The 27,311-nt window shown below is 42.5% G+C and overlaps 1 protein-coding gene across 3 annotated transcripts in view; it reads right to left on the bottom strand.

Annotated features, from left to right (window-relative positions):
• The window catches only part of pcdh10b (protocadherin 10b), a 57,277-nt gene extending 30,830 nt beyond the window's left edge, over positions 1–26,447 (bottom strand). For all 3 annotated transcript variants that reach the window (XM_062045345.1, XM_062045346.1, XM_062045344.1), the window contains exons 1-3: positions 23,659–26,447; positions 16,726–16,784; positions 15,918–16,024 (exon numbers count right to left, since the gene is read on the bottom strand). In XM_062045345.1, coding sequence (XP_061901329.1) covers positions 15,918–16,024; positions 16,726–16,784; positions 23,659–26,172 — 2,680 coding nt within the window. In that variant the 5' untranslated portion in view covers positions 26,173–26,447. The remainder of the gene's footprint in view (positions 1–15,917; positions 16,025–16,725; positions 16,785–23,658) is intronic.
• Between the last annotated feature and the right edge of the window lie 864 nt (positions 26,448–27,311).

The raw sequence follows: 27,311 nt of genomic DNA on the forward strand, positions 1-27,311 counted from the left end.
GGTCAGGGTTAAATTCCAGGACAATTGGACAAGCGACACATCTACAGTAGTGTGCCCTTGCATCATTGGGTGTTTCGGCCTTCAAACACTATACACCCTCCACAAAGGTGGCCCGCCGAATGATGATCAGTCCTCAGCTTGTGTCCCGTGCTCAACTGTTCCTGAAATTCACCCTGTTATACTGCTGTTTTTGGGGCCCAACTGGGGTCCTTCCGCTTGAGCCAAATCCACTGGCTGCTTCTTTCGGCTGCCTCTGAGACTGCTCTGATGGTCCTCCGCAGGGCCTGACCGTGGCTGCCGAGTTCCCTCAGCAGTCTGATGGTAGACGACGCCACAAATCCTCTGCATCCCACTTCAACTGGATAGACTTTGGTGTTCCAGCCACGCTGCCTCGCTTCTTCTGCTAGCTCTGAGTAGCGCAGCTTCTTACGTTCATAGGCCTCCTCCACAGAGTTCTCCCATGGGACTGTGAGCTCTATGACGTAAGCAGTCTTCACCGAAGGGGACCAGAGCACCAAGTCTGGCCTGAGGTTGGTAGAAGCAATCTCAGGTGGGAAAACCAGTTGTTTGCCGATGTCTGCCAGCATCTTCCAGTCGCGGGCCCTGTATAGGTGTCCTGCTTCTGGTTTGGTGGAAAGCTGTTTGGGTGTTTTCCCGCCCTCTCGGACAAACATTGTTGTCTTCATGGGATTGGATACTCTTGGTGGCAAGGAGTTGACGGCACCACACATGCTCTCCAGGGCTGATGCCAAGCTCTTGAGGACCTGGTTGTGTCGCCAGGTATATCTCCCCTGCGTGAGGCTCGTCTTACATCCTGTCATGATGTGTCTGAGGGTTGCTGGAGTTGGGCAGAGGGCACAGATTGGGTCCTCGCCATACCACTGATGGAGATGCTTTGGTGATGGGAGCACATCATACGTTGCTCTGATGATAAAGCTGATTTTACTTGCTTCCATCTGCCATAGCTCCTTCCAGCTTATCTTTCTCCTCTCCACTCCTTCCCACTGCATCCATTGCCCCTGTTTGGCGAGAGAGACAGTTTTCGCACTCCTTAAGACCTCCTCCTGGCGACGCACCTCCTCCACCACCAGCGTCCTCCGCTCTGATGTTGTAACATTTTTCCAGGATGGTTCTCTTGCAGTCAGGCCAAAGCCTCCTCTTCCCTGTTGGACCTTTCCCACGATGTCTCTGTGCCTCAGGGCTGCTGTAGCTTGCTGCACCGCATCGGATGGTGTCCACTTCTGCCCAGTTACTAGGGGCGGTGCAACAGTGCTAATGGTCTTGTCTCTGGAGTCCTTCAGTGTCATCTGGAGTCTAACTTTAGAACACTTGTATTCCTCAGTTAGACTAGTGAGAGGTAGCTCCAGGATCCCTTTGCCGTAGAGGCCGATGTTACTTAGACATTGTGGAATGCCAAGCCACTTTTTTGCATATGAAGTGATGGTTCGCTCCATCTTCTCCACAGTGGTTACTGGAACTTCATACACAGTGAGTGGCCACATTGTCTGGGGGAGGAGTCCAAATTGTAGGCACCAAAGCTTCAGTTTCCCTGGCAGTAGAGTCTTGTCTATGTTATCCAGGCTCTTCGCGATCTCTTGCCTTAGTTCTATTTGTTGTTTGTCCTTGAGGCTTGCATTGTACCATCTGCCCAGGATTTTGACAGGCTGCTCAGACACCGTTGGAATAGGGACTTTGCCGATGTAGAACCTTGTATCTCTCAGCACCCCCTTGATTATGGAGATGCTTCGAGATTTACTAGGCTTGAATTTCATTCGGGCCCACTCGATGTTCTCCTGCAGCTTTCCAAGTAGACGCTTAGTGCATGCTGCAGTAGTGGTTAGTGTTGTCATGTCGTCTATGTAAGCCCTGATAGGTGGAAGACGGAGCCCAGCCCTGGTTCGTTCACCACCCACCACCCACCTTGAGGCCCTCATGATGACTTCCATGGCCATTGTGAAAATCAGGGGTGAAACTGTGCAGCCTGCCATGATGCCTACTTCCAAGCGCTGCCATGTTGTAGTAAAGTTGGCTGTTGTGAAGCACAGCTGCAGGTCTTGGAAGTAGTTCTTGACCAGTGTGGTGATGGGTTCTGGTACAAGGAAGAAGCTAAAAGATTCCCAGAGAAGTTCATGGGGAACTGAGCCAAATGCATTGGCCAGGTCGAGGAAGGTTACATGAAGATCTCTCTTATCCTTCTTGGCTGCTTGGATCTGATGCCAGATCATGCTTGTATGTTCTAGGCAGCCAGAGAATCCTGGAATTCCAGCATTCTGTACAGATGTATCAATGTATTTGTTCTTTACCAGGTATGTGGACAGCCTCTGAGACACCACGCTGAAAAAGATTTTCCCCTCAACATTGAGAAGACAGATTGGTCTGAACTGGCTGATTTCCGATGCATCCTTTTCTTTAGGTATTAGCACACCACCAGCCCTTCGCCAAGCCTTGGGTATTCCTTGCTTCTGCCACACTACCCTCATGAGTTTCCACAGAAAGCATAGTACATCCGGTGCGTTCTTGTAGAGCTGATATGGTACTCCGTTAGGTCCCGGAGCCTATGCTGCTCTTGCTCGTCGGACTGTGTTCTCTACTTCTTTCCATTTCGGAGGGCTGGTGTCCAGGTTGAATACAGGTGGTTGAATTGGCGGGATGTCAGGTGGGATGACTATATGCTCCTGCCTTTTTGAGTCGTGGTGAATCTTTTCCAGGTGTTGCTCCAGTTCCTGCTTTGATGTTTTCAGAGTTCCGCTTTTTTCCTTTGTGAAGAGGTCTTTGACAAACTTGAAGGGGTCTTTATAGAAACGAGTTCTTGTGTGTTCTTTCTTCTTGCGAAGCTTCCTCAAGTTTTCCGCTCTCCGCAAGGTTGCTAGCCGGCTCTTGATGTCTGCTTGGAGTAGCATGAGACCTTCCCTCTCAGCGTCGTCTGCTTTTTTCCATAGCTTTCTTATCTGCCTCCTCTCTCTGATAAGCCTGTCGATCTCCTGCTGCCTCCTGGATTTAGCTGGTGGTGGTAGATTCTTTCCACTTCTCCCTTTGCTCACTCCAAAACGTTCTTCTCCGTAGTTGTAAATTATGTCGCCCATCCTTTCGATCTTTCCCTCTGCTGTGCCTGTTTGTTGCTCCAGGATTTCTGTTAGGTCCCTGTTGATTGTCTCCCATTCTTTCTTGTCAACAGATTTGGGCCACTTTACGCCAGGTTTGTGCCCTTTGATCTTTCTCTCCATTGGAGGTCTTTGTGGTTGTGTGGGCTCCTCCACCAGCATGTCTGTGCTCGTATTACCTTCTTCAGATACAGGGGTGCTGATGCTCTGCGAACTTTGGTTTGTGTCCCGTTGCTGTGCTTCACTCGACTGACTTGACTGATTACTTCGTAACAAGTATTGATCAATGCGAGGCCCTTGTCTCTGCTCTCTCAGGCACCTTTTCCTCCCTTGATGGATCTTTAAGCCCATCGTTGATGTTACTTTGTTCCAACCACAGATGCACACCTGAAGCTTGTGTCCCACTGCTGTTGTTGCTGTCTCGTGTGTTGTGCTCTCCTTGTTCATAGTGATTTCCGTTCCTAGGTCAGTAACCGTGTTGTCAGCCAATGAGCCATCTTGCGCCCCCGCTCTCGCAGGCTCTAGGGGTATTTTCCTTTGTTTACTTTTCGTAGCATTTTGCGGGTGTCTCCAATTAGCTGAATCAGCGTTGGGGACTGCCATCATGGGGAGCTAGCCCATGACAGCCCCAGTGGGGTCTGTTCCCTCCTGCCAGCTGTCTCTCCAAGCTGTCACATGGACTTTCCCATGTTGTCAGCTGTCCTTTCACAGCCGTCACTGGACGTGTCCAGACGATCAGAATCAAAAAACACAGGACGAGATGTTGAACAGTCCCTTGTGCCAAATGTGGAGAGTACTCACTCGAGATGTCCTTGTTGTTGAGAGTGGTAGACAGAAAACGTGGGGGTGTGGGGGGTGGGGTGTTCTTGTGAGTTGTATGGGATATGAGACTTGGTCAGGGTTAAATTCCAGGACAATTGGACAAGCGACACATCTTCAGTAGTGTGCCCTTGCATCATTGGGTGTTTCGGCCTTCAAACACTATACACCCTCCACAAAGGTGGCCCGCCGAAGGATGATCAGTCCTCAGCTTGTGTCCCGTGCTCAACTGTTCCTGAAATTCACCCTGTTATACTGCTGTTTTTGGGGCCCAACTGGGGTCCTTCCGCTTGAACCAAATCCACTGGCTGCTTCTTTCGACTGCCTCTGAGACTGCTCTGATGGTCCTCCGCAGGGCCTGACCGTGGCTGCCGAGTTCCCTCAGCAGTCTGATGGTAGACAACGCCACAAATCCTCTGCATCCCACTTCAACTGGATAGACTTTGGTGTTCCAGCCACGCTGCCTCGCTTCTTCTGCTAGCTCTGAGTAGCGCAGCTTCTTACGTTCATAGGCCTCCTCCACAGAGTTCTCTCATGGGACTGTGAGCTCTATGACGTAAGCAGTCTTAACCGAAGGGGAGTATATATATATATATATATATATATATATATATATATATATATATATATATATATATATATATATATACACACACACATATACTGCATATATATTTATAAAGTTAAAATTAAAGTACCACTGATAGTCACACACACACACTAGGTGTATATATATATATTCACCCTAAAAAAGAGCTAATTGCCATCCTTTGCTTTAAAACAATATGTCCTCCAAAGCTCCAACAAGCACATTAACTTAGCGGATAAAGGCACTGTTTTCCACCTATTAGATTCACTTGGCATGGTTGCGTTGCGAATGCAGCCTCATTAAAAGGCTTGTCACATGCAGTGAAGTCGTCGACAGCAGCGAGTGGCGGAGCTCACACAGTGAGCAGCCTCCTCATTACCTTTGCCACATATTTACAAACACGCAACAGTGAAATCAACATGGCTTCAGCTCTATGCTCCTCATTTGGATCAGATGCATGCAGCATGTTTTGAACATTTACCTTCAAGTTGCACGAGGAACAGAAGTGACAGGACTGTCCAACACCAAACCAATTTGATAAAAACAAAAGATAATTCAAAGCACTTAAATGTGTAAAAGGGGAAATCAGTCAGAAAGCAGCACGACATGAATAATTTCATAACATAATAATGTAACAAAGTTAGCAGTGTTTGAAAGCTTGCATTTATACAATTATAATTTATCTACTACTAAAAGTGACTGCACAAACATTATTATTTATTTTTATTCACAAGTAAATATATTTATTTTTTCAAATCTACACTCACATCAAATTATTTACTTTCATACATCACCGTGTCCACCTTGCAGGGTTTCCCTTTAATGTAATTGAATGTGGCGCGCCACCCCGGCATTTTTATTATCGCCTCACCTTGAAAATAAGTTTGTTTTGTTTTTTACTTGAACAAAAATTAAGGTAAAATAATGTATTGTAACGTCCAGAAAAAAAATCAAACACAGTCCAACGCTATTTTTAACTTGTATTAGCAATCTTATGATAACAAACCGCACAATTCCAACAGGTTTTACCTCCTGTGCAAACACTTTCGTCTCTGTGCTTCCCCGGACATACATCAACACTTCCTCATTCTCCGCCAATCACCTTTCAGGCACGGACGGTGTGTTTGCAAACATGGGAAAAACTGACATCAAATCCAAACCACACAAACATAAAACATTAACACCAGCTGGTCGTTACAGTATGAATTGACATCTAGCCTATTAACTTTGTTTACCAAAAAACGCAATGTCACAACCGGATGTAAACATAAACGCACGCAATTGTCTGGAGCGTTGTCAGCATGTTTGCAATGTGGACGTAATGGTAATATATCGCAGATTTACCCGTGGACAGCCCTCTACAAAATGTGCAAATATTAAGAGGACAAAGAAGAGAAAGTCCAACTGGAGCAGCAGCGCAAAGCAAGTGTATGTCATGCACGCTGCAGCTCACCTCTTTCGTCAGGGACAGAAGTAGAGTCTCTAAACATGACTACATTTTATAATACCACCAAAAGATAATGCTAGATTTGTTCCTAGTTGTTTTTAATTAAAAAAACCTAATTAAACCTACCAGACAAATCTCAACAAAGTACATTGTACAATAAGCAGCAACAACTGAAAATATGGCAACGATAAAAAATAAATGTTAATGCTAATGAATAATAACAGATTTGTTTATATATATATATATATATATATATATATATATATATATATATATATATATATATATATATATATATATATATATATATATATATATATATATATATATGTTTTAGCCCTTTTAAAGAAACAAATATCTTCGTAGCAAATTTTGCAAATTACTCGATGACGCCCAGAACCACGCCCCTGAACACGCTCCGTCACAGGTATCATGGCTTTTTTAGTCAAATATATCCCAAGGATATTATCTATATAATATGTGCTAATGGGGGTTCAAAATAAGTATCACAATAATAAATTTTAATACAATTATTAGTGGTACTTCAGGAAAAAGGTGCCTCAGCTTCCAAGTTCTGTCTCTTGGATAATTGTAAGGCTTTAGGTGAGGGCAAAAATTAGGGTTACGAGCCTCCCCACCACAAGTTGGCGTGGCAAATGTCACAGTGAACCCAATAAGATCCGAGCAAAACATGCGGTCTCACTTAAAGCGAGAAATCAACATAACTTAGTTTTCCCAAGTGCTGAGAAGAAAAAGGGATAATACACGTTGAATTAAAGGAAGAAATCATCAAAAACACGACAGAGCGTGAAGATAACTAACTTAAAGCAGTTGGATCGTAGCACTACTAGTCTACAGCATACTCAAGCCGAATGAGTCGATAACGCCAGCCAAAGACGTTAAAATAATATCTTAACGACAGACATTTATCCATGAAAATGTAGAGAAGCTGCTGATGGTGTGTTTGACGGAGAAGCAGTTGGAAGGAGATATACTGTAGATCAGGGGTCCCCAAACTTTTTGACCCAGGGGCCGTATTGGGTTAAAAAAATTTGGCCAGGTGCCGGGCTATATATAGATATACTGTATATATACACACACATATATATATATATATATATATGTATATATATATATATATATTTATATAAATATATACTGTATATATATAAAATATAAACTGCTTTTTCCTTACACTGAACAAAAAAAAGTCAAATGTCCACTAATATTTAAAAACTCTACACTCGGAGTCCAACGATTTCGCTATTTTAATTTTAATTGACTGAAAGAGCACGCACTTGCCGCGCTCTTGACTGACTTTGCGGTGCAAGCGTAATGACGTCACGTAATCGATGGAGGTCCAGTAACAAGCGGTGGAGAATGGATTGATGGATGGGTGAAAAAGGACGGATGAACATTTTTTTTTTAATTAAATAAATGTTTTATTTTTTTAAAAGGCCAGATTTTGGACGCTGGCGGGCTGTATCTGCCTAGGACAGGGGTCGGCAACCTTTACCACTCAAAGAGCCATTTTGACCTGTTTCACAAAATAAAGAAAACAATGGAAGCCACAAAACTCTTTTGAAATTTAAAATGAAATAACACTGCATACACATTTTTTTTTTGCTTTGTGATATGTATAAACCAGGGGTCTCAGACACGCGGCCCGCACCTTAATATGAAAATGTAATGTTAGTGCGGCCCGCAAGTTTTATATGAATGCCGCTTGACAGCATCACACTTGGAGACTTGGAGACTCCCGAATTTCAGAGCAACTATTCTCTCGAATGTCTGCTGATTTTCACCCAAACAACAATAATAAGGGCGTGCTATGATGGCACTGCCTTTAGCGCCCTCTACAACCTGCACAAACAGCTTGCCAGCCCAGTCACATGTTGTATGCGGCTTCCGCAGACACACATAAGTGACTGCAAGGCATACTTGTTCAACAGCCATACAGGTCACACTGAGGGTGCCCGTTTAAACAACTTTAACACTCTTACTAATATGCGCCACATTGTGAACCCACACCAAACAAGAATGACAAACACATTTCGGGAGAACATCCGCACCGTAACACAACATAAACACAACAGAACAAATACCCAGAATCCCATGCATCCCTAACTCTTCCGGGCTACATTATACACCCCCCTCCTTCCGTGCGTTGGTTGAGGTGGGTGGGGTTGGGGGAGGGCGGGGTTTGGTGGTAGCGGGGGATTATAGTGTAGCCCGGAAGAGTTAGGGATGCATGGGATTCTGGGTATTTTTTCTGTTGTGTTTATGTTGTGTTACGGTGCGGATGTTCTCCCGAAATGTGTTTGTCATTCTTGTTTGGTGTGGGTTCACAATGTGGCGCATATTAGTAAAAGTGTTAAAGTTGTTTAAACGGGCACCCTCAGTGTGACCTGTATGGCTGTTGAACAAGTATGCCTTGCAGTCACTTATGTGTGTCTGCGGAAGCCGCATACAACATGTGACTGGGCTGGCAAGCTGTTTGTGCAGGTTGTAGAGGGCGCTAAAGGCAGTGCCATCATAGCACGCCCTTATTATTGTTGTTTGGGTGAAAATCAGCAGACATTCGAGAGAATAGTTGCTCTGAAATTCGGGAGTCTCCAAGTCTCCAAGTGTGATGCTGTCAAGCGGCATTCACAGTGTGGCGCATATTAGTAAGAGTGTTAAAGTTGTTTATATCACAACCCTCAGTGTAACCTGTATGGCTGTTGACCAAGTATGCGTTGCAGTCACTTATGTGACTGGGCTGGCACGCAGATAGCATGGTGTAAAAGCGCACGCGACGAAATGTTGTAGAGCAGTGGTCCTCAACCTTTTTCAGTGATGTACCCCCTGTGAACATTTTTTTAATTCAAGTACCCCCTAATCACAGCAAAGCATTTTTGGTTGAAAAAAAAAGATAAAGAAGTAAAATACAGCACTATGTTATCAGTTTCTACACATGGAAGAAATCATCAACTTAAAGGCCTACTGAAACCCACTACTACCGACCATGCAGTCTGATAGTTTATATATCAATGATGAAATCTTAACATTGCAACACATGCCAATACGGCCGGGTTAACTTATAAAGTGCAATTTTAAATTTCCCGCCACACTTCCGGTTGAAAACGTCTATGTATGATGACGTATGTGCGTGACGTCAATGGTTGATACGGAAGTATTCGGACCCATTGAATCCAATACAAAAAAGCTCTGTTTTCATCCCAAAATTCCACGGTATTCTGGACATCTGTGTTGGTGAATCTTTTGCAATTTGTTTAATGAACAATGAAGACTGCAAAGAAGAAAGCTGTAGGTGCGATCGGTGTATTAGCGGCGGACTACAGCAACACAAACAGGAGGACTTTGAGATGGATAGCAGACGTGCTACCGTGAGTACAGCTTTGGCTTCCAAACATTTGATCGCTTGCCCGTACGTGCGTGTCGCTATGTGCATGTCACGTATGTAACTTTGGGGAAATATATGTTTCTTGCCGACTCTGATGGCGGCCGGGGTGTCGTCGAAAGCTACAACCCCCGCCGCCGCCGTCCCGTAGCTAAGTTAGCTTCAATGGCCTTGTTAGCAACAGCATTGTTAAGCTTCGCCAAGCTGGAAATTATTAACCGTGTATTTACATGCCCATGGTTTAATAGTATTGTTGATCTTCTGTATATCCTTCCAGTCAGGGGTTTATTTATTTTGTTTCTATCTGCATTTGAGCCCGATGCTATCACGTTAGCTCAGTAGCTAAAGAGCTTCGCCGATGTATTGTCGTGGAAATAAAAGTCACTGTGAATGTCCATTTTAGCATTCTCGACTCTCATTTTCAAGAGGATATAGTATCCGAGGTGGTTTAAAATACAAATCCATGATCCACAATAGAAAAAGGAGAAAGTGTGGAATCCAATGAACCCTTGTACCTAAGTTACGGTCAGAGCGAAAAAAGATACGTCCTGCACTGCCTCTCTAGTCCTTCACACTCACTTTCCTCATCCACGAATCTTTCATCCTCGCTCAAATTAATGGGGTAATCGTCGCTTTCTCTGTCCGAATCTCTCTCGCTGCATTGTAAACAATGGGAAAATGTGAGGAGTCCTTCCTCCTGTGACGTCACGCTACTTCCGGTATAGGCAAGGCTTTTTTTATCAGCGACCAAAAGTTGCGAACTTTATCGTCGTTGTTCTCTACTAAATCCTTTCAGCAAAAATATGGCAATATCGCGAAATGATCAAGTATGACACATAGAATGGATCTGCTATCCCCGTTTAAATGAAAAAAATGCATTTCAGTAGGCCTTTAAAGTGCCCTCTTTGGGGATTGTAATAGAGATCCATCTGGATTCATGTACTTAATTCTAAACATTTCTTCACAAAAAAAGAAATCTTTAACATCAATATTTATGGAACATGTCCACAAAAAATCTAGCTGTCAACACTGAATATTGCATTGTTGCATTTAGTCTCCTCTTAAAAAAATCAGGTGGCTTACCGACATGGCAAGCGTGTTTTGTCCGGAGATGCCGCTGAAGATATGCGGGCTTCATGCCGCTGTTAGCTAACATTTCTCCACAGAAAAAACACAATGCCTTGGGGGGGTTACAACTCGAAACCGTAAATTCCATTAACACATATTCTTCGGAATACTGTCTGAATTTTGCCGGCTCTGGTTTGGCCTTCTTTGGCACATATTCCTCCTTCTTTTCAGCTGCATTACTGCTACGCTTTAACCAAGCCTCCATTGTTTTCTACATCGATAGTTGATTGACAGTTGGTGCCGTGTGGCACCGCCAAGTAGGGTCAAACCATCATGGCATGGGGAAAACTCTGGGTTTATGGTAATGATTGGAATAGCCTACTTGATTTGATGTTGTTTATGAACTTACATTCATATTTTGTTAAATATTATTCAATAAATATATTTATAAAGGATTTTTGAATTGTTACTATTTTTAGAATATATAAAAAAAATCTCACGTACCCCTTGGCATACCTTCAAGTACCCCCAGGGGTACGCGTACCCCCATTTGAGAACCACTGTTGTAGAGGATGTTAAAGGCAGTGCCATCACGGCACGCCCTCAATATTGTTGTCCGGGTGAAAATCGGAGAATGTTTGCCCCGGGATATTTCCGGGAGAGGCACTGAAATCCGGAAACCTCCCGAAAAAATCGGGGGGGGGGGGGGGGGGTCGGCAAGTATGCAGCTGAGCCGCAACAGAGTGATCAAAGGTAGCGTCCTACACACCTTGTAGGACGCTACAAGGTGTGTGTGTGTGTGTGTGGGGGGGGGGGGGGGGGGGGTTTGGGGGGAGAGGGTGTATTTTGTAGCGTCCCGGAAGAGTTAGTGCTGCAAATGGTTCTGGGTATTTGGTTTGTTGTGTTTATGTTGTGTTACGGTGTGGATGTTCTCCCAAAATGTGTTTGTCATTCTTGTTTGGTGTGGGTTCACAGTGTGTCGTATATTTCTAACAATGTTAAAGTTGCTTATACGTCCACCCTCAGTGTAAACTGCATCGCTGTTGATGAAGTATGCGTTGCATTCACGTGTGTGTGCACTAGAGATGCGCGGTTTGCGGACACAACCGCAGACTCCGCGGGTAATCCGCGGGTCGGGCGGATGCATGACGAAAAAAAAATATTTTAAATAGATTCGGGCGGGTGGCGGTTGAACCAATTCAGAAAAAAAAATACATGGTTAAATGTTGTTACCCACATACGAAAAATGAGCGGCACTCTTTGAAACAGGCAAATATTCATCAGGCACTGCTGCAGCTGTCACGCCAAATTCCCCCCCCCCCCCCATTTACTTCCGGGGCTGCGTCCAATAAAGTCACAAAGTTGCCGGGGGTCCTTAACCGGCACGCGACTGTCCTGTTTCGCGCCTGTACAAAAAAAACATTAATCGATTTCTTCAGATTCCAGCAGCTGTCAAAGACGAAGTATCCTTCCAGCGACGGGCAGTCAAAGCCGAAGTGCTATCGATCGCTGTCAATGACGTAAGAGGAAACATGACCACGGAAGTAAATGGAGGGGGAAGGTTTTTGTAGGGGGAAGAAATTTGGCGTGACACCCCCTACAAAAGCCTTCCACCCCATTTACTTCCGGGGCTGCGTCCAATAAAGTCACAAAGTTGCCGGGGGTCCTTAACCTGCACGCGACTGTCCTGTTTCGCGCTTGTACAAAAAAAAAAATAGATTTCTTCAAATTCCAGCAGCTGTCAAAGACTAAGTATCCTTCCAGCGACGGGCAGTGAAAGCCGAAGTGCTATCGATCGCTGTCAATGACCACGGAAGTAAATGGGGGGGGGGTTTTGTAGGGGGAAGAAATTTGGCGTGACAGCTGCAGCAGTGCCTGATGACTAATTGCTTGTTTCAAAGAGTGCTGCTCATTTTTTGTATGTGGGTAACAACATTTAACTATGTATTTTTAGGCACGCATTGAATGTCTCTGCTGCATTGGATCAGTCTCCTTTCTTTAACAGGAATGCCTTGCATCGTCTATATTAGATATATAACAACGGGTGGGTGGCGGGCGGTTGTGGTTTTGATCAAATGTTAGTTCGAGTGGATGGCGGGTGGATGACGACTTTTGTGATGCGGTTGCGGATGAAATAATTGCCTATCCGCGCATCTCTAGTGTGCGCTCAGAAGCCGCACATATCTTGTGACTGGGCGGGCACGTTGTTAGAATGGATGAAAAACGGACGTGACGACAGCTCATAGAGGATGTTAAATGCAGTGCCTGTAAGGCACGCCCCCAAGACTGTGGAATACGAAACATAATGACTGATGAACACCTTTGATCGATAATGAAGGTTGCCTCAGCTCAAAGCCTGAGCCCCGACATTAATGAACTAGCATCCAAGAAAAGATGGCAGGTATCTGGCTTGGGCACATCAGATTAGATCAGTGTGTTGCAAACTGAGCAGTTTAAAGTCCTGAATGGTTGGTTTATTCATTGTTATTTTATTTTCAAATGTATTAGCCTGTGGAAACAGTTAATGTTGATATTTACCTCAGAAGGCTGCAAATAGAAAAGAGGCATTCAAATTTTATTTTTTATTTGATTTGATATGCCATTGATATTTTTTAATTATTATTATTATTATTTGAAACTCGATTTTCCATGTCACTATAAAGTTATATAAGCCTTGCTTGTTCAATATTTAATGCAAAACTTGTTTGGGTCTCTATCAAAAAGGTTAATTTGTTCAACCTTGGCCCGCGGCTTTGTTCAGTTTTAAATTTTGGCCCACTCTGTATTTGAGTTTGACACCCCTGTTTTAGAGGGCTTTAAATGCTACAACTGTGACTCCCATTAGCCAAATCTTCCAAGCGTTTTTTTAGCATCTTTAACACCCCCCCCCCCCCCCTCCAAAAAAAGACATGTTCTTGTCTGTTCTTGTTCTTGTCTCTCATGATAATTGTGAACGCTAGGCAAAATTCCCAAAAAAGTGCAGTTTCCCTTTAATGTTAATTACTAATACCATAGATTTGTTTTTAAATGTATGCACATATTTTTTTAACATTTATTAAAGAAAATGTGTTGGGATACTAGAGATGCACGGTTTGCGGACACAACCGCGGAGTCCGCGGATAAACCGCGGGTCGGGCGGGTGACATGACCAAAAAAATAGATTTTAAATAGATTCGGGCGGGTGGCGGTTGAACCAATTCGGAAATATATATACATAGTTAAATGTTGTTACCCACATACGAAAAACGAGCAGCACTCTTTCAAACAGTCAATTATTCATCAGGCACTGCAGCACAACACAACACAACACAACAGAAGAAGAAGAAAAAAAGAAAAAGATGGCAACGCCGGCAGCAAACATGGTACGTGGGCGCACTACAATGCAAAGGAATTAAGGCAATTGCGTTGTTTATTGTGTTTTTTTTCTATTTGAGATATACTACTGTGTGTTAATTATTTGGCCTCGCTTTCAAGTGAAGCGCATCTCCGATTGGCTACAATGTAAGGCTATTTAGCCTGCTTTGTTTGTCGCGACCGTCTATTTTCATTATAATTCAAGTTTGATGATAAAGTGCAGTCTGATGGGTTTGATTTCCCCCTTTCAGCTATTTGCCTTGGCCAATAAGTTGCAGGTCATTTATTATTATTATTTATTTAATTAATTTTTGTTTAAATAGGGATGACATACATATGTTATTGTATAATTTAAGTTTGTGCGCGTGATTGACAGCCTAAGGCTTATGAGGCACATTTTTTATTTATTTTTTTATTTCAACTTAAAAACGTATGAGCCTATGCCTATGCCTACAACATAGGCTATGTGTTTATCTTTATTTTCTTGCCTGTCGTTGACAATGGAGATTGTCTGATATTTTGTCACGGCTGCAGATCAATCAATAAAGGTTCATCTTTGTCGCAAAATTGTTCACTGTTTCACTGTGCACCCCGCCCTCGTCCTTATTTGAGCATTATAACGTTAACAAGTTAATATTCATTTAAATAAATTCAGAATTTTTTTTTTACCTAACGAAAATATAGGCCTAGTCTTTCTAAAACATTTTTTTAACTTCTTAAAAGCATCGTTCTGTTTGCTGCAACTGCGCACACAAAGTGTGAACGCACTCCTGATCTGAGGGCATTGGCAACAATAGTTAACACTTTCTTAATGGAAATGACAATAATATTATAATAATGATAAATAATATTATCACGCATTAATATCTGTTAGCCACTAATGCGTGGCCAAGAGTTATTAATGCGTGGCACGCATTGAATGTCTCTGCTGCATTGGATCAGTCTCCTTTCTTTAACAGGCAAAAGCTTTCTAACCTCACTAATGCCTTGCATCGTCTATATTAGATATATAACAACGGGCGGGTGGCGGGCGGGTGTGGTTTTGATAAAATGTTGGTTCGGGTGGATGGCGGGTGGATGACAACTTTTGTGATGCTGTTGCGGATGAAATAATTGCCTATCCGCGCATATCTATGGGATACATCAAGGCAGCTATGGTGGACAGAGTGAAATGGAGAGAGCAATCATCTTTGGTTCGAGGGGGAGCTCGACCAAAGTAAGTAAGTTTAAGAAAATATATGCATCATTGCCGATGATGCAAATTACTGTATATGATGGAGTCATATTGACCACGTCCCCCAGCACAAGTATATTGGCACGCTGGGGGAAACAATGTTATGCTTGCTTTATTTTAACAAAGAAAGACAGAATGTAAAAAAATCCATTAAAAAAGTATAAACTAATTTGTGCTTGCCTTTAGGTGGCTTATGTGCTTGCCTACAAGTCTCTATTATAATTATATAAGTAATAAAAAAGGGAACTTTAATTAAATCGTTATTTTATGTGTCAATGCGCAAATTATATTTCATTTATTTTGTACGTGTTTGTATTTCCATTTGTTTGAAAAAAGAGCAGTACATATGAGAAGTGTTTTGAATGTAATAAATCAGTGATATACTCTGGTTAGGAAGTGCAGTTTGAGGACCACTATGCAAAGCTAACTGAACAGGAACAACAACAATAACAAATTAGCTATGTTTCATGTCTGACAAAGCAAATAAGTGTCATATCTAATCATAAATCTAGTTAAAAAGTCAATAATTCTATTTTTATAATATGACAAAGGCCAAAAAACCCCAAGCAAAATGACCTTTAAGACACCATTGGTTTAAATGAACAGGAAATATGACCCCCTAAGAACATAATCAATGTTCCATGCAGGAGCGAAGATGTGGAGGAAATCCACAGGGACCGTCATCATTTCCTTCATCGGTGCCTGAAGCAGGGTGGAACAATGTCGACGTTTCCAAGTCATCAACACTCGGGACAAAAGCTGTTTGTTGTGTGAATGCACCACATGATGCTGGCTTCCATTTTGTCTAATTACAAGCAGCCTCCAAGCAACACTATCAATAGAAGCCACATGCTGCCCAGCATCAACACACACATCTTTGAAGCAAACACATCGCTTTTTACCAGTAGAGATGCCTCGGTTGGTGGCATCGTGATCACTGTCACCCTGCTCGCTGTCTCCATGACCGCTGTCTTTGGAGCTGACCAGGTCTGCCTCCTGGAACGCCGAGCTTCAACCAAAGAGAAGAAATAGAAGAATAATTTCATTCCACAACTTCTTGGATGTCAACAACACAGCTATCAACTAGGGATGGACATTATGGCCTAAAATCTATATCGCAATATTTATTGCAGCCTCATTTGATTAATATATATTCCTTGGTATGTAAATTATGTTAGAATAATTTCAGAACGATTTACAAAGGCTCCTAATTTAGCTTCTGACGTATGTGGTAAAATATTGCATGATTTGTGGGTGTATTATTTTTTTCCCAAAAATATAATTAAGCTACTGTTAACTACGAATACTTTCTGTTGTAACATGGTTCTATCTACACTTCTGTTAAAATATAATCAGCACTTATTATTCTGTTGTTTGGGTACTTTACATTAGTTTTGGCCGATACTATAAAATTGGGTATTGATCCAATACCAAGTGGTTACAGGGGCAGTATTGGTCATAATGTTAAAAATGATACTTGAAATATTAAAGATCAATAAATGACTTAATTTTTTATCACAATTATAATCAGGCAAAAATACTGGATGGATGGTGTAACGATATCTATTAAATATTTTATTTATTTCCTACTATTGGCTGTGATTTATTGAGGGCGAAAGGTTATAAAAGGTTAAGCGTAAACGTGTCAGTAAATAAAAAGGTTGCTGACTGGTCATAGCTGGAATACGGGAGATAGCGCTTCATGTTTACCTGTTAACTCGTCTTGGTCTGTCAACCAGGTAGCTGAGCTCTGCTCGCTGGTGTTTTGTCTGAAAAAGAGGTCAAGGTTCAGCGTGCATCATTTGATAAAAGCATCATGTTCCATGTTCGCTCCGAAATGCACCATGCAAGCAGCATATGTTCAACACACTTAATAACTGCTGAAAGTTTTCAAAGAGAATATCAAAGAGAAATGTCAACTTTTCCTGAAGCTTCATTCTTATCAACACAAACTTACGTTTTGTGTGGGTAAAAGGCCGAAATGCATACAAATCTTTGCTATTTTTTTTAAATGGACATATGGGCAGTGATGTCCAAATTGCTGCCATTTTCAGCCAAGTTTTTAATTAGCCTTCATCATGTTCTGAAAATTAATGCTAAATGAATTCATTATTTATGAGGTATATTACATATAATGTGAACAACTCTTTGCTTTGTCAGATAACAATGTTTTGTCAAATAAGTTAGCATATTCTGATGTACATTGCATTGGTTTTAGCATCTTTAAAGTACAAAATGTATCAAAGTGCCCCACCGCATACTTAAATGTTTCAGCATGCATACCTCGGTGGAAAAAAGGTGTGACACCCCTGTCTTAGAGCCAGGTGTTTCAACTAAATTATTCAGGGGTTTTCAGAAAGCTAAGGTGATATTTCTGTTATTAGGGCCTGAGTAGCGGAGCAATCCCCGCAGGGGCGATGCGGAGCACCGCAAGGGCTCTATTGAAATTGCTGTGTTTTGCTTCTATATGTTTGAACGCCTATTTGAGGCACTTAACATGCACGAAAGGGCCCTATATTTTGCAGGTAGTGAACAATGGTGAACAATTTTATATTTTGCGGGTCCCGATATCTCTAGCACCACCTTTAAAATTAGAAGAAAATAGCACCTCCTGCTAGTTTCAAGCATCGACTCGAAAACCGCAGGAGATGTCTATCATGACAGGACGCACATAAAAATCTAAGGAACCCATACCTGAAATCGAAAACAAAGTCGGCCATTTTGGTTTTCGTATTCAATTTTTCAGCGAAAAAAAGGGGTCGTACATTAACAAACTTTTCCTAGGGACTTTGACCAAATGAGTTGGAATTAGGATTACAGGTACTACACATATAGGCGATGCTAAAGTGGAAACAAATTTTGCTTATTCCATAAGATGTGGGCGTGGCATGGCACCAAACTTTGATCTGATGGTTTTTGGCCATTTTTCTGTGAAAAAAAGGGGTCGTACTTTTACAAACTCCTCTTTGGGACTTTGGCCAAATGAGTCACGGGTAAAATTACAGATACTACACAAAGAGGTGATGATAAATTGCGAAAAAATATTGCCTGCGCAGGGTTTTCCGCAACACTGCCAAGATACCTGAGGCTGTGGGGGTTAGTATTCAATTAGTATTAACATTTTTTTTTTTTTAATTGTTTTGCCATATTTTCAATTGTTGCTGACTATTGTCCTATGTACTTTGTAGTTAGTTTGTTTAATTAAAAACAACTAGCAACAAATCTAGCATCTTTTTCAGGTATTATTACAAAATGTAGTTATGTTTAGCAACTCTACTTCTGTTCCTCGATGTCCCTGACAAAGAGGCGAGCTGCAGCGAGCATGACGTCACACTTGCTTCACGCTGTTACTCTTGTCAGACTTTCTCTCCTTAAAAGCCGCCAGTCCTCTTAATATTAGCACATTGTGCAGATCACTGTCAACAGGTATATATGCGATAAATAAAAATTACGTCAACATTGCAGATATGCTGACAACACTCCAGACAATGGCGTGCCTTTCGTTTACAACCAGTTTTGCAAGCGCGGTTTTCAGTAATCAAAGTATTTATCCGGTGGTCGAATTTTCGGTACATCACTTGTCAATAGTGCTTAAATAATAGGCTATGTATACCAATTCATACTGTAACGACCAGCTGATGGCAATGTTTTATGTTTGCGTAGTTTGGATTTGATGTCAGCTTTTTTCATGTTTGCAAACACACGGTCCGTGCCTGAAAAGTGATATGCGGAGAATGAGGAAGCACGGAGACAAAACTGTTTACACAGGAGGTAAAACCTGTTGGAATTGTGGTTTTTAATCATAACATTGGTAATAAAAGTTAAGTAGCGTAATACTTTGTGTGATTTCTTCTGGGGGCTAGAATATGTTATATTAATTTAATTTGTTTTCAAGTAAAAAAAAAAAAAAAAATATATATATATATATATATATATATATATTTTCAAGGTGTGGTAGCAATGAAAATGCAGTGGCGGCGCACCACATTCAATTATATTAAGGGGAAACACTGCTACGCCATAAGATGCGGGTGTGGCAAGGTGTCAAATTTTGATCTAATGGTTTGCCACAAAATACAAAATGTTAATAACTCGGTTTCACAAGTTCAGATCTTGATCCTAATTGCTACAAATGAGGATGATAGTCTGAAGTGACTTTATTTTATTCTATTTTTTTTAGGGCCCGAGCAGCGGAGCAAGCCCCCGCAGGTGCAATGTAGGGCCCTTGCGGGCCCTATTGAAAAGTCCCCATATTTATTCAGGTATGGCGGAAAAATTTATGTTTTGGGGGTCCCGAAATTTTGGTGGTGGGTCATGGCGTCGGGAAGGACGTGACTGCAAGCGTCGTGCGTGCCGACCGACTTGCGTGAACCCTGCGGTGCAACAGGGACGAGGACAAGTTCAACGCTGCTTGCAGCTTTAATTTATTTTATAATGTCAAGGAAAGGATGTGTCATATCTTAACTCTTAATATAGTCATAAATCAAACCACAAGCAATGAAGCGCTGCTGGTGGTTAGATCATTTATATGACAGGAGCACTTGACATCTTTGCAAAAACGCTTGTCAGAGATAGTCCATGTATATCAGGAGTGTCCAAACTTTTTCCACCGAAGGTCACATTCTTATAAAAATGAAATGGTGTGTGGACCATTTTAATATTTGTATTGTGTTACTGGCTAAAAACACTCTAATGTAATACAATGCTTCGAAAAAAGCCTGTGTCTTAGCTTTGTGTTATGGCCTATGGGGGACAACAAATGTTAATGTTATTAATTACAGGTGTCCTGATCTGATATTGATATTGGTCTGACATTAGTAAAAAATGATCGGCTTGCATCTTAAACGTCCAATACAAGCAGTCTGTTGTGTTCCTGCTAACGTCTCTTCTTCCTAGCTTAGTAGACAGATCACAGGTTGTCTCCATTTGAGAGTTTTTTTTAACAATTTTTACTTCAAAGCAGGTGCTTTCAGATGCTCATGCAGAAATAAGGTATGTCAATATAACTTACTGGTACATGAAATGCAAAATAACTTCCTTGTGACATTTCAACATAAAATACATGAAAATACAAATGCGTTATCTCAAAGCTAATTTACATTGGATTTGCCGTATACATGCTGCTAATTAGCATTAGCGATTTTATGGGGCAATTTCAACACCTCCTAATTTGGCAATTAAACCTACAACTGAGATGCACTTTACAATTAAATAGACAGTGTGTAATAAGTACAATACTTAAAGTATAAAAACTGTGTAGGACCCAACTTGGGATGTAACGATAAAAGGTAATGTTGATAACTGCAGTTGAACTCCCAACGGTGAGTATTATAGTACCGTATAAAGTTGTAATTATCGAAAAGCTGTGATTGATAACCACACTTGGATAAACTTATGGATTGACAGGCGTTAGCTTGTTAGCTCGCCTAACAGCAAGCATGAAAACAAGAGACATTCTAGTCTTTCCCCATTAAGAAACAACATAGCCCAATCTCACCCTGTGTGAACACATTACTGTCTAAACAAATAAGATGTTCACACTGAACATAAAGGCTGTACTTTAACGTTTCATTATGTCTTCTTTTTGAATACTCTCCTTTGAGTCAGACAACATTTCAGTATAATAGATATATACAGGTTGTTCATGATAACGAAGACTAGGGTTGGGTATCGAGTATCGAGTGGAACCGGGACTAACTTTCCGATTCTCCCGGAATCGTTCAAAAGTTTAAATTTCGATTCCTGGTTTCGATACCCAGTCCGCCGGCCGGAAAAAAAGAATAAGTCCGCCGACCGGAAGAAGAAGCCGCTGAACACCAACGAAGAAGCGCCCACCGCCGGAACTGTTAGCATAGCCGAGCCTATGTAGCCGAGCGAGTCAGTCAAGCATGGATAGCGGGCGTCGGCGGTCGAAAGTGTGGCTTTATTTTACTAAAAAAAATGAAATATCGGCAAAATATAACACGTGCGACAGGACTGTTTCGTGCTTAGGAGGGTGCACGTCGAACATGATGAAGCACCTCCGAGTTCATGAAGTACAAATATATGCATGTCCCGTCTTCGACACGCTGCGCCGACCGTCCTCCTCCTGCTGTCAGATCTCGCTTTCTCCTATTTATGCCTTCAAGCTTCTTCCACACCCAGCGAACGTGTATTTTCCACAGCAGGAGACACTATCTGTCCAGAACGCTCACGCATCCTGCCTGAGAAGGCGGATATGGTCATTTTCCTAAACAAAAACTGTCTCTGATTTTATACTGTACCTGCTGCTAATCTGGACTGGGTTTTGCAAGTTGTTTCTTATTGTTTATTTGCTTTTCTGCACCAGGTTAGCCCATCAGTGGGAGCACGGTAACATGTTTAAGTACCTGCAGCATCATACACTTGTGTGTGTAAATGTGTTTTCATGAGGTTTCCTGCAGCATCATACACTTAAGTGTAAATGTGTTTTCATGAGGTTTTCAAAAATAAAGCTCTCTTGAGGAAAGTGTACCCCTGTGAAAATGTATTTATAATATTTATATTCAAGTTCATAGATTTGATATTTATATTCTGGTTGAAAACAGCCCTGTGAGGAATTTATAGTAAAGTTCATAAAAAGTTAATAGAATTAAAATTGATGGAGAATGTCAGACTATTTCATTCAGAAAGACTGTATGTAGGTTAGCTAGCTCATTTAAAATATCCAAAACTTTTTTTTGACCCTGCCTCTTAAAAGAATCGGAATCGAGAATTGTCAGGAATCGGAATCGGAATCGTTCGAATTCAAACGATACCCAACCCTAACGAAGACGGTAATAACCTGTAGGTGAAGAACCTTACTATAATTTATCGTATTAATGTAAACATTTCTACAGTTATAATAACATACCTAATTTTTGCTTTTTTGTGTGTGATATTTTTGCTGTAATGTTTAAAAAATTCTAAATGAGACCCCAGGCTATAAATGTACTGTAAATAAATATAAAGTTATATAATTTAAAATAAAACAGCCAGCATACCAGTTTTGTGTTGTAGGAGAAAAAGTATGTTATTATTAGTTTTTGTTGTTACACTACACCTTTTTGGTCTCTCTTTTGGCATTTTTTGATATGTTTTTACTTGATTTATTCTATTTTTAGGATGTAAAGAGGCCAATAAAAATGTGCTGTAGAAAAAGGCCAAAGTCAACTAAAGTTAGATATGTCAGGGTTTCCCCTAAACTGCCAAGACACCAGTGGCGGTGGGGGCGTGGTTATGGGCGTGGTCACCATGACGTCAACGAGTAATTTGCTGTGATAAGATTTTCTTCCAAAAGGCTAAAAAAAGTATACATAAATTTAAAACGAATGTGTTATTAATAATTAATATTAAAATATATATATGTATTTTTTATCGTTTCACCATTTTTTAAATTGTTTGTCCAATGTATTTTGTTGAGATTTTTTCAATTTGAACAACCTTTTTTATTAAAAACTAGCTTCAAATCTAGCATCTTCTTCTGGTGTAAAATGTACTCGTGTTTAGAGACTACTTCTGTCCCACAATGTCGCTGACGAAAGAAGAGAGCTGAAGCGAGCATGCCGTCACACTTGCTTCACACTATTGCTCGAGTTGAACTTACTCTTAATATTTGCACATTTTGTAGATGGCTGTCTGTGGGCATATCTGCAATATATATAAAAATTACGTCCACATCGCAGACATGTTGACAACGCTCCAGACAACGGCGTGCCTTTTGTTTACATCCGGTTTCGGTAGGTTTTCGGTGATCAAAGTATATTTTCGGTGGTCGAGTTTTCGGTACATCATTTGTCAATAGTGCACACATAATCGGTTATATATATCAAATCGTACTGTAAAGACCAACTAATGTTAATTTTTTATGTGAGGAAGTGTTGTTGTGTGTCCGGGGAAGCACAGAGACAAAAGTGTTTGCACGGGAGGTAAAACTTGTTGGAATTTTGCCGTTTGTTAACATAAGATTGGTGATAAAAGTTAAAACTACCGTCGGACTTTGTGTGATTCCTTCTGGGGGCTACAATATAATATATTACTTTAAAATTGTTTTCAAGTAAAAAAAATCAATAAACCTTATTTTCAATAAAAATGTCCTGGCTGCGCCACATTCTATTACGTGTAGGGGAAACCCTGTATGTTCAAAGGTAAATTATATTAGAAGAAAAAAGTTTGCTTTGTTTAAAAAAGTAGGCGACAAAGTATTTATTAGTGTATATTATTAGTAGTATTACTGTTAGTAGTATTTACTTTTTCTCATTATATCATGCTCTTCTTTCAATCTCTGCTGTTTTATTTATGCTTTATGTTGAATTGTAGTTTTAGAATATGATGCAGGCCAGACTAAAACATGCTGTGGGCCACAAATGGCCCATTAACCACACTTTGGACACCATGACCTAGTGTAAGTACCAACATTGTGATGAGTATACATAATATGAAACCTCTCACCAAACGAAGTGAATAAATACTACAATGCTGCATACAGTACTCTACTCAATGAATACGTGTGTGTTTGTGCAATGTATGTACAAGTACAAGTATATGGTAAATAACTACTAATGTTCACATCACACAAAGCGACGTATGCAGGACGTACAGTATTATATTTAGGACTTATATAAGTGCTCAGGAGAAGTGTCTTACCTCGTTTGATAATATGCTGCCATTGGATATAATGTCAGGCTGCTGGTCCGTGTAACCGGTCACCAAGGCCCCACACGGGTTGTGTTCGGTGCCCGTGCTCCTAGACGGACTACACGGCTTTAGGAACATGAGGTCTGTTTTGGCGGACTCAGGAGTCAGACATACCTGGTAACAATAGTTCTGGTTTGGATGGCTGGAGCCAAAGCTGCCTGACTCCTCCACGGGGACTTGGACCGTGCCCGCCCCGCTGACATTCACAGCACTTTGCACCAGCATGATGTCAGATTTGCTAAGCTTCTTCTTGCGTGCCCGGCCGTGCCGCGAGCAGCAGGAACGGCAGCCCAAGCAGCAGTCACTAGTCAGGCAGGTGTAGAAGTTGAGTTTTTTGTCCTTTTGACAGCGCACAGCCAGCACGATCATGACCAGCAGGAAGATGAAGGAGACCGAGCCCAAGGCGATGATGAGGATGAGGGTCAGGTCCAGACTGCTTTCTTTGGCCTTGGCGCCGCCTCCTCGGACACCGCCACCTCGACCCTCCGCCACGCTGTCCACCAACACCACAAGTATGCCGGTGCTGGAGGACAACGGAGGCTGACCGTGGTCTCTGACCTCAACCAGCAGGTCGTACAGCCTGTGGGGGTCTCGCTTAGCTGACACCCGCCTTGCTGTGCGAAGTTCCCCAGTCCTCCAGTCCATCCTGAACATGCCGTTCTCGTTTCCTCTACGGATGCTGTAGGAGAGCCTGGCGTTCTCGCCATCATCACCATCCATCGCCACGACACGCGTAACCAGGTACCCCGGCTCAGCGGAGCGGGGCAAAGGCTCCTCGGCGGTGCCGTTCTTCCCCACTGGGGCCAACACGAGGGGCGCGTTGTCGTTCTGGTCCACGATGATGACTTTGACCGTGGCATTTGTAGACAGCTCTGGGCTGCCAGCGTCTTGGGCCTGAACCATGAACATAAACTCCTTCAATTGTTCGTAGTCAAAGGACCTGAGCGCGTAGAGGTACCCGGTCTCCTCGTTGATGGACACATAGGTTTTGACAGACATGCCCTGGATGTCACACTCTAGTATGGAATAACTAATGAGAGCATTCTGTCCTACGTCTGGGTCCAAAGCCGTCACAGCGTGAATGTAAGCGCCTGGCACATTGTTCTCCGTAACGTATACATCATATATATTTTGCGAGAACGTGGGCGCGTTGTCGTTATCGTCTGACACTTGGACTCTGATTGACTTGCTTGTGGTCAGCGAGGGTGACCCTTTATCCCTGGCGACCACTGTCACCGAATATGACTCAGCCTGCTCCCTGTCCAGCAGTCCTTCGGTCACGATGGTGAAATAGTTTTTAAATGATGCTTTCAACTTAAAGGGGACGTCGCCTAGGATCTCCACGCCAATCTGTCCGTTCTCTTCTGCGTCCAGGTCCGTCACACTCAGCAAAGCAATTACAGTACCAGGCGGTGCTTTTTCACTCACGGACTCAGTGACAGTGCTGAAGGTGATCTCTGGGGGGTTGTCGTTCAAGTCCGTAACGGTGACCAGGACTTTGCAGTGGGCGGGCACGGCGTTGGGTCCCATGTCCTTGGCTTGGACAAAGATCTGATAGATGCCGCTCTCCTCAAAGTCCACCTCGCCGCGCACTTCCACGCGGCCCGTGCGCGCGTCGATGCTGAACAGTTCCTTGACGCGGTTGGAGATGTGGTTGCTGAAGGAGTAGACGACGTCTCCGTTCGCACCCTCGTCCAGGTCGGTGGCGTTCAGCTGGATGACAAGCGTGCCCGCGGGCGCGTTTTCCGCTAGCTCCACGCCGTAAACGGGCTGCTGGAAGACGGGCACGTTGTCGTTTGAGTCCAAAACTTTAACGACCAGCAGCGCGGTTCCGGTGCGCGGAGGCTGGCCGCCGTCCACCGCCGTCAGCACGTACCTGTGAGCCGCCTGCTGCTCCCGGTCCAGCGGCTTCTCCAGCACCAGCTCGGCGAACTTGGTCCCGTCCGCCTGGCTGTGCACGTCCAGGCGGAAGTAGTTGTTGGTGGTCATGTCGTACGCGCGTAAAGAGTTGGAGCCCACGTCGGGGTCCACGGCGCTCTCCAGCGGGAAGCGCGTGCCTGGCGTGGCGCTTTCGGAGATCTCCACCGTGATGTCCGCTTCCGGGAAGCTTGGCGGGTTGTCGTTAATGTCTGCCACCTCGATTTCCACTCGGAAAAGCTCCAGCGGGTTCTCCAGGAACACCTCCATGTTGAGCTGGCAGCTGGCGCTCTGCTTGCAGATTTGCTCTCGGTCGATCTTCTCGTTCACGAACAGGACTCCGTTCTCCAGGTTGACTTCCAAGTACGACGTCCGGGAGCTGGGCACGACCTGGAAGTGACGAGACGCCAGCTTGGTCAGGTCCAGTCCCAAGTCCTCGGCGATGTTCCCCACCAAGGTGCCGTGGTCCGCCTCCTCCGGCACGGAGTAGCGGATCTGAGCCAGGACCCCTTCCATGACGCACAAGACTATCCAGAACGCGATCATCGCAGGACGGGTGAGAAACAAAAAAACAACAACACAGCTTTAAAATCCTCCTTAGGTTGAATGAATGTTAATTTCCTTCATCCCCTGCCTTCTTTGGAAGAATCACAGCCTGAAAGATGGCGGGAAATCATTAAGAATAAAAATATTAATTATAATCCAGTCCACAAAAGTCCAATTGTGTCCCACAACGACGCATGAGACATGTCTCTAAGTGTCCTCCTTGGCATTCTGCTCTCTAAACTGCACTCTCTATCCTCTCTGCATTGATCACACACACACACACACACACACGCACACACACACACACACGCATTCGTATAGCTCCCCTGATTGGTCAGCTAGTTTGTCCCGCCCCTTTCGTCCCCTTCCTCTCCCCGAGTACTTGTATCAATATGTGGAATAACAACCTAACTATGAACTAAAACCAAAACATTAACCAACAAGTACGCGTTAAATGTGCCAAAATGTGTCCTGTACAACTTTGTGATGTATAACACTAAGGAGTGCTGGTCATGTGACAGTCATGTGACCATCCCAGGATATCACTTCCCCAAAATGGCAGTGTCAGGTAAGCTAGTTTATTTACAACCCCTATTTTTTTTCTTAGCTTTAAAGCTAATTTTTTAAAAAGATTTTGAACACTTTCAATGCTTTGATAAGGTGTCAAATATTACAATTCAGCTGTTATTTGCATATTTCTTAAGCAATTTATGTAAGACATATGGGGAAATAACTACAAATGTGCGCTTCATTCATTAACCGTGTTACAAAAAAGATCAATTAGACTTATACATAATGTTGGATATAAGGAACATACAAACCCTTTATTTGTTGAGTCAAAAATATTGAAGTTCGATGATTTGGTAAAATTGCAAACAGCTAAAATTATGTACAAAGCAAACTATAACCTGCTACCCAAAAATGTACAACAATTCTTCTCTACTAAAGAGGAGTAATATAACCTTAGAGGAAAATCTAATTTAAAAAATGTTTATGCATGTACAACACTTAAAACCTCTAGCATATCAGTATGTGGAATTACATTATAGAATGGATTAAGTAAAGAAGTTAAACAATGTACTAGGTTGATCAAATTAAAAGTGCTTACAAAGTACAAAGAAGAAGAATTATGAGAAATA

This window comes from Entelurus aequoreus, linkage group LG04, assembly GCF_033978785.1.
Source record: "Entelurus aequoreus isolate RoL-2023_Sb linkage group LG04, RoL_Eaeq_v1.1, whole genome shotgun sequence".
In the NCBI taxonomy this organism is placed as follows: Eukaryota; Metazoa; Chordata; class Actinopteri; order Syngnathiformes; family Syngnathidae; genus Entelurus; species Entelurus aequoreus.